The sequence below is a fragment of the Danio aesculapii genome, chromosome 1 (genome assembly GCF_903798145.1).
Source record: "Danio aesculapii chromosome 1, fDanAes4.1, whole genome shotgun sequence".
NCBI classification, from domain to species: Eukaryota; Metazoa; Chordata; class Actinopteri; order Cypriniformes; family Danionidae; genus Danio; species Danio aesculapii.
This window is the reverse complement of record NC_079435.1, coordinates 2551711-2559936: the sequence shown is the minus strand read 5'-3', so window position 1 is coordinate 2559936 and position 8226 is coordinate 2551711. Positions and strand designations below refer to the sequence as shown.

The 8226-nt window shown below is 37.8% G+C and overlaps 1 protein-coding gene across 1 annotated transcript; it reads right to left on the bottom strand.

The window, feature by feature from the left end:
- Positions 1-4589: 4589 nt before the first annotated feature.
- On the bottom strand, positions 4590-7994 carry LOC130220695 (B-cell receptor CD22-like). The gene is made up of 10 exons (XM_056452955.1): positions 7940-7994; positions 7515-7859; positions 7185-7430; positions 6847-7104; positions 5498-5746; positions 5344-5419; positions 5107-5146; positions 4913-4987; positions 4721-4786; positions 4590-4610 (listed from the first exon to the last, which is right to left on the bottom strand). Exons 1-10 carry the CDS (start codon positions 7992-7994, stop codon positions 4590-4592), a joined length of 1431 nt encoding a protein of 476 aa, XP_056308930.1.
- Positions 7995-8226: the final 232 nt, after the last annotated feature.

The following is an 8226-nucleotide window of genomic DNA, read 5'->3' as shown; positions in this document are numbered from 1 at the left end:
TTGGTTTGACCTGCAGCAGATCATTTTGACCATGAGAGCTGCTGGATTTGTGATCATGAAACACTAGATAATTATTGCAGTCAAAAGAAACTATGCATTTCATAAGCTTCCAATGCATTGATAGATTAATAGATGTTTATAATCTCAGTGTCTTTTTTAGGAAGTGTAACTTCTCAATAAAATTGCCACAAATACAGTTGACTAAAACACATTTTCTTCCTAATTGAAGATTGTGAGAACCCCAAATGTGTGAATCTTTGCTTTGCTCTGTGGTTGAACGCGTGATAATGTGACCCTCATGAGCGACTGAGACTCTGAGTGACATCGCACCTAACAGGAAGGGGAAGTCAAGCAGTTTAAAGCTGGAGGCCTCTTCACAAACCCAAAATAGTGTCTGTAGTCACATAAGTCCTGCCTTTAAATTAAAGAGCCAATCAGCAGTCAGTGAAGCTCCCATTGCAGATCTAAAGCTTGCATTCAGGACTGAACATGAGCATTATAAACAAAGTTAATGCTGTTTTAATGTTGTTTGAGCATGAGAAACATTAGTTATGGGGGAGTTGACAGTATGGGAATGTCAGAGCAGGTTGGTAAGTCCTATCTTTACCATCATACCAAAAAGTGGTGCAAAACGCAAGAGAATAAAACCACTAGCTGATAAATAAACTGGCATCTTTGGTTGGATATACTTTGGATTTGGCTGCAAATACTTTGGAAAAGTAAAGTTTTACAATTATTAAAGCATGAATGCTTTTATTTTGCATATAATTCTCATGATATTTTAAATAATAAAAATGTATATATTGGAATGAACTGAAGTCCTGTATTAAGTACTTAACAACACATTAACAAAGCATTATGTCAGAATTAACCTGCCTACAGTATAAGATAGAAGTGAAATTTCCATTAACATTGCCACAAGTTATTGTGATATATAGTATTTCAGTTCACACTGCATAAAGCAGATAAAAAAGGAGTTTACTTTGAGATTGTGAATTGTTAAAATCAGCATAAAAAAGTTAAGATTGTCTTATTGTCTTATTTTTTCCTTTATCATGACGTACATCCACTTGAAACAGTCCTGAAATGATAAAAATGCAGGGCGGTGTGTGAATTTGTCCTTTGGGAACTGATTGGATTGTTGGACATTACCAACAAAATGGAGGAAGATTAACAAGTGGATAAAAGCTGAGCAGAAATGAGACGTGACCTGATAGCCACACCCTAAAGGACTGATAGGCCATGTCCTAAATGACTGATAGTCCTGCCTTTAAGGACTAGTAGCCCCGCCCTAAAGGATTGATAGGCCATGCCCCAAAAGACTGCTAGTCTTACCTTAATGTAATGATAACCCCACCTTACAGGACTGATAGCTCCACCCTAAAGGACTTCCATGTGACCAGAAGAAGTGAAATTTTTGAATAAAGATTCTGAGGGCAAATAAACTTTTCCAAAATAATGAAGTGCACAGAAACATCCTTTATAACACTACTAAATACATCTAAAAAGAAGAAAAGCTCATTTTTAATTTAATTTTAACTTAAAAGGTGAATTATCAGTTGCAAAATGATCAGTATGCCATCTTTTATTATTAAATTTCTATAAAATATTTGGTCAAACAAATACACTCGTGTCTACGTACTCTGTGCCCAGGGGCGTAGCTAGACCCAATTCACTGGGGCACGTGCCCCAGTGAAAATCTCCAGTGCCCCAGTAAATGCATTGAGATATCATTTACCTCATATGCAAGTGTATTTATTAAGAGTGGTAATTCCGAAATAAAGACGTTATTCTCTATGTGCAACCGAACCAACGCTGGTGAAAGCAATGTGTTTAACCAAAAAGCAAACTGAAGCATCTCCGCGTGTGCGCAGACAACCCGCGCGCCTCTCCCACGCGCTGTTTTCGCACGCGCTGCTCTTCTGCTGGTGCTAGTCCCGGTAGTTAACATGCGCGCCAAAAAAGCAGGCTACCTGCTTGTTACGCGCCGCTCATGCGTTGTAAAACCAGCGTAACAGCCTTTTTTGTTTAGCTAGTCACAAAACTAAAGTTTAAACAATATGACTGTGATCTTACTAGCATGCCTCCTGATAGATTTATTTTGTATGAAGCAAAAAGGAGGGATGAGGAGTCAGAGAGGTAAGACTTAACAAACTTAATTATCTGCCATGTGTAAAGTCTACAACAGATAATTCTATAACACATCTTTTTTGTGTGTGTGTGTGTTTTATTTAATTGTCTATAGAATTTCATTAAAATGAAATTAATATTTATGCAAAAGTAATTTCTTAAATGATCTTAGACTAATCACTCCAGTTGTCTTAACATTGTTTTCCAGTTACATTTAAGATTATTTAGAAGAATAATTGTATAATAATAAGAATACTTTTATTTATAATAAATATAATATGATATTATATATATATATATATATATATATATATATATATATATATATATATATATATATATAATATTTATGAAATTTATTATAAATAAAATAATATAATAATTCTTATACTTATATATGCAGTGTGTGTTTGTGTATGTATATGTATATATGTGTGTGTGTATATATATATATACACACACACATATATATATATATATATATACACACACATACATATATATATATTTTTTTTATTATTATTATTATTTTGAGGGGGGGAGGGGCACGTGCCCCAGTAGAGCTTTATGTCTAGCAACGCCCCTGTCTGTGCCTGTCTTATAACTCTACCTCTCTTCTATAAATCGCTGTAAAGGAGTGCAACACCTCCTCTCCTCTATTTGCTATCACTCTGAGGGGGTTCTACAGAATTTGACTCTACTGAATGAACACTCTCTTGAAACAAATGAGATCAAGTGTAAACTTTTATTTTACATGCGTGTATGGTTTTATCATCAAATAAACATCAAATTCACAACAAGAATAAACAAGGTATACCAAAAAGTCAAACTAAATAGTCTTTCTGAAAAAAAAAAAAACAGTCAGAGACCACGTATCATTTAGAGCACTTGAGAGCGATGCAATAATTCCTTATGATGTCCTGTGACTCCTTAAGAGAGGTGGTTGTTTGTAGGAAAGCAGACAAGTTGCCCTGTTTAAGTGAGATTGTGTTGCTCCCCAAGAAATTGGATAAACTTGGTATATCCCAGTGAGAACAGCAAACCAACAGACGCACAAGGATAGCAACATATAAACAGCTCTTTCTAAAACAAGCAAACAAAATGACTTAAATAACTGTTTACTAGGGATAGCTGACGTGAAACTGACGTTTCGACACAGTGTTGAGATCCCGAAGCGCAAGTGTATCGAAACACTGTAGCGAAGCATGATCCAAAACACTCAGGTCACGTGACTTAAGTGTTTTGAAACACCTGGTCACGTGACTAAAGCGATTCAAAGCATTGATCAGTTCAGAAGCGTTTCGAGACCTGGAGAATCTGCATTTGACTGACAGGGTCAGTTGAAAATTTCTGTCTCGTATGGCCCAGTAGACCGTCCATGTGCGTGTTGTTACAGGCTTCAAATGACTTTCGGGTTCGATTCCCAACTTGTACAAATACTCCAAAATCATGATTTTATGTATTTTAATCATGTTACTGTTATGGTGTACTCTAGATAGGATACAGCTGCAGATACGCATTCAATTTAGAGCATCATTTTTGTAGATGTAAAACAATAATTAATATTTTACAGTACTGTGATGGTTGGGGTAGACATTCATAAAATACAATAAATGGGAAATTTAATGAATAATATAAATAATTCTTGTTAACTTCTGTCCACAACTGCATCTGATCTATCAACAGCCCAAAACAAGACATATTTATTCACAAAGTGTTTATTCGGATGTCAGACCAATGTTGAAACAGAACGATGCATGAACAAAGCATCTCAAACTGATATTAAAGCATTTCAAAACAGCTATAATCAGCCTGGATTCGAACCAACAATCCCCGCATGGTAGTCAGGAACCCTAACCACTCCACTATATCACTTGAGGGTTCATTCTTACAAAGTTAAGCGTTAACTTCAAATATATTATTTATATACCCCCCCCCTACTAGATGGATCAGGAACAACAGGACGGTCCTAGAAATGTGTTTAAGCCTCTACGGTTGTGCAGGAACATACTATTGATAGTTTTGGCATCTGTTAGACAGATTGTCATATACCAAATAGACAAACAAAGACCAGACTGAAAAAAAAAAACGTAATTTACATGTTGTTAAGAACAGGATTAACATGGAGAATACTGCATTAAAAAAAATGAAGCATTTCTCATACAGTCTATAAGTATAATGTGATTTGATATTTGTTTTGCTGTCATTCTGATGTCACCTATTTTACATGCCTTTCACTAAAGACTTACTTAAGATTTTAAAAATTTACTTAAGATTTAATACTTAAGATTTAAAAAATTCTAAATCTAAAATGAGTATTTGAGATATAAAAAAAGCTAATTTAAGTGATCATAAATACAGTTTTACACCAGTCGATTAATATTTTTCCATCCATTCATCTATAAATAAACACAAAGAGATTGAGAAAGGCGGTGAAATGTTTGTGTGCGTCCAAAACACTACTGCGTCCTCTTGTTATTCTGAAGAAAAAAAATAAAATAAATGAATTATTAATTACAGTTTTAACTAAAATATCAATAAACTTTCAGGCTAATGAGTTTTCTGTATCTAGTCTGTTTTTTTTACTTACTGGAAGGTTTTCATACACAGAAGAGTCCAGTTCAGGTTTACAATGATCAGGGCTGCATTGAAAAGCCTTAATGAAGAGACAAAGAGAATAAGTTTCTATATAATCAACCGATAGACATTTGAGTGTTTAAGTCCTTTTCTATAAGTTGAAGAGAGTTTGGTCTAGTAGAAAAGCATCAGCTAAAACCCTTACCGTTGCATTCTCATACACAGGCTGATCAACATCACAAGCGTTACGTTTGTCATCCTGACGTCTGGAACAATCCAGCTTTACCATGAAAGAGAGAAAAAACAGATCAGAGAGAAAATAATATCTTTACCCGACTCATAAAGTCACGACTACATTCTGATGAGTAAATTACTGATAACCAAACTTGTTTTTCTGACCTGCTGTTTGGCTTTTCTCTCCTTCATCCTCCTGATTCCCCTTTAAAGTCAATGATTTCACACATTAACAACCAATCAGAAGCTCAATGTTTAATACATTCATCATTTAACCAGTGGGATTTATAAGACTGACCACTGCCATTTTAATGTGATGAGATCTGGTTTATAAACAGTGTTTACTACAGTAATCCTGTGAATTTCAGACTTTCTCATTACATCGAGCCACACACATCTTACCAAATGATCCCCATTGTGATGAAAACTGCAGCTCCACAAACCACTCCAATGGAGATGTAGAATAGCACTGGAGGACCTACAACAGAGACAAAAGAGTAAAACATCAGAAATGACCCAAGTTCATCTCTTTAAAAGAGTAAATGAGCTGCTTTACCTTTAACAGTGACAGTGACGGCGTCTGATCTCTGAGCTCCATGTGGATTGTGAGCCTCACAGTAGAAGCGTCCACTCTGTACTGCACTGAAACTCTGTCCAGATCCAACAGCTGAGCTTTGATTCTCCTTAAACCAGCTGAAGTTCAGAGCAGGAGGGTTCGAGTCACTGATGCAGCTCAGACTCACTGAATCAAACCAAAGCTGACCAGAATCATCAGTGACAGATACTGAGACGTTTCTGGGAGGATCTGAAAAAGACAGCAAAAGGAATTAAATAATCTTAATTGGTGATCTGGGCTGTGCTTTACAATTACCGACACCATAATATCTACGACAAACATAAGGCCAGGTGTCATGGTGGCGTAGTGGGTAGCACGATTGCCTCACAGCAAGAAGGTCGCTGGTTCGAGCCCCAGCTGGGCCAGTTGGCATTTCTGTGTTGAGTTAGCATGTTCTCCCCGTGTCACTTAGGTTTTCTCCGGGTGCTCCTGTTCCCCCACAGCCAAACACATGCGCCATAGGTGAATTGTGGGTGAATGCAAGAGTGTATGGGTGTTTCCCTGTGTCGGGTTGCGTCTGGAAGGGCATCCGCTGCGTAAAACATATATTGAGTAAGATGGCGGTTCATTCCGCTGTGGCAACCCCTGATTAATAAAGGGACTAAGCCGAAAAGAAAATGAATGAATGAACATAAGGCCTGTTCACAAATTCGTGCTCACTCAGAGAACCAGTCCAGGCTCCTTTTTACTGAGAGGTACGGTTCAGTACAGTATAGTGTGGTACACAATAATCGCATGTCCACTGTCAGCAGTTTTAAATAGTATGAAAATGGTGGACAATACTATACCACTTTTTTGAGACTCTTTCGTCAGGGTGCCTAGCACAATCATACAGTACCAACAGGGTGGAGGTAGACTCACTGCTGAAAGCTGATTGGTTTATAAAGAATCGTCAATTGCGCATGCGACAAGACAGGGGAACGGCAACATAGGAGAGCCATTTTTAAATACAGAGCTGAAACACGACAGTAATAACACACTGTCGGTGTGCAGCAGTAGACCATGGCGGACCTGAACTCAAACAAAGCTGGTCTCTTCTTGTGACAGTCACTTGCCATGAAGAACAACAGATTCTGCTGTATGTCCTCCATTGTTGTTTACAGGCCATTCTTGTTGCATCTAAAAACATGTGGATCACATGAGACGCCGCTTCCTCTTTCTCAGACACTACCACCTACTAATTAAGGATACTATTGGCAATGGAAACACAAGCCTGATCAGGGTGACTTGTACCAAATTATACTAAAGCGCACAGTGGAAATGAGACACTAATAAAAAAATTAACTCACACTGAATGTTTAAAGTCACAGGATCAGAGTTTTTCTCTCCGTGGTCATTTCTGGCTCTACACTTGTATTTTTCACTGTCATCAGAGCTGATCTTGGAGATGTTGAAGATTCTTCCAGATCCTACAAATGTTTCTCCATTAAACCATCTGAAGTTCAGAGCAGGAGGGTTTGAGTCGCTGCTGCAGCTCAGAGTCACTGAATCTCCCTCCACTATTACAGCAGATCTATTGATGGACACTGAGACCCTCTTTGGAGGATCTAAAACAAACAAAAATGAATAGAATTAATAATTTCCCCTGATACAAAATAAATGTGAAGATCAACGATTCTGTACTCACAGGTGACATCGAGAAAGACCTCAGGTGATGTGAGTGTGTGTCCATCTACAGCACATCTATATCTGCCTGCATCGTCTTTTCTGACTGACTTGAGGATGAGTTTATTTCCAATAGTTCCTTCAGTCAATGTCTGTGAGTTTCTGTACCAGATGAATGTTGGTGTGTCAGTCAGATTACAGCTGCTTTTACATGCCAGACGGACTGAATCTCCCTCTGTCACTCTCTCAGGAGACTCCAGCTGAAGATCTGAACACAACACACACATTATATCTAGTGCTGCTCTCATACACTGATTATTATTCTACATAATGACCACAAGAGGAAAGTCACCTGTGATATTAAGAGTCACTCCTGGAACAGCAATCCATTTGCCATTACGTTTATCAGTAGTGAATCTGAAATAATACTTGTGTTGATCTTTCTTTGTCACATGACTCAGTCTGACGGTGCAGTTCTGCTGTTTATCTCCCAGATACTGAAGCCTCTGACTGTATTCAGGGTCCTCAGACAGATCTGGAGGATCTCCACTCTTTACATAATCTTTAGTCCAGTACACTTTCCTGATCTGATGTCCAGTAGGGTATGTATAAGTGCAGCTCATTATCACTGATGAGTCTTTTAGTGCACAGATGTGTGGAGAACTGTAAATCACACCCCAATCATCACTAGAAACCACTGAAACACAGAACTGGATGTTTGAGAAAAGCATAAAACTACATTCAGCCAAATGCTTCACTAAAACATTACTGACTTACCATAAAACATGAGCAGGAAGATCAGAGGAAAAGGAGGAGCCATTCTGACCAACATCACCAATGACACCTACAATAACAACACACAGCTTTCACTCAAGGATATATTTGTCAAATCTTGTTCTCATGTTTAAAATGTTAATTATTCAAGAAAAACACAGCATTAAACAACAAAACACATGGGGGGGGGGGGGGGGGTGTTTGTGAGGGGTGTGTGGCAGACCAGATTGGCCAGTCCTGATGACATCCATATTTTACATTACTGTGCTGACAGGTCACTTTGAACCTGC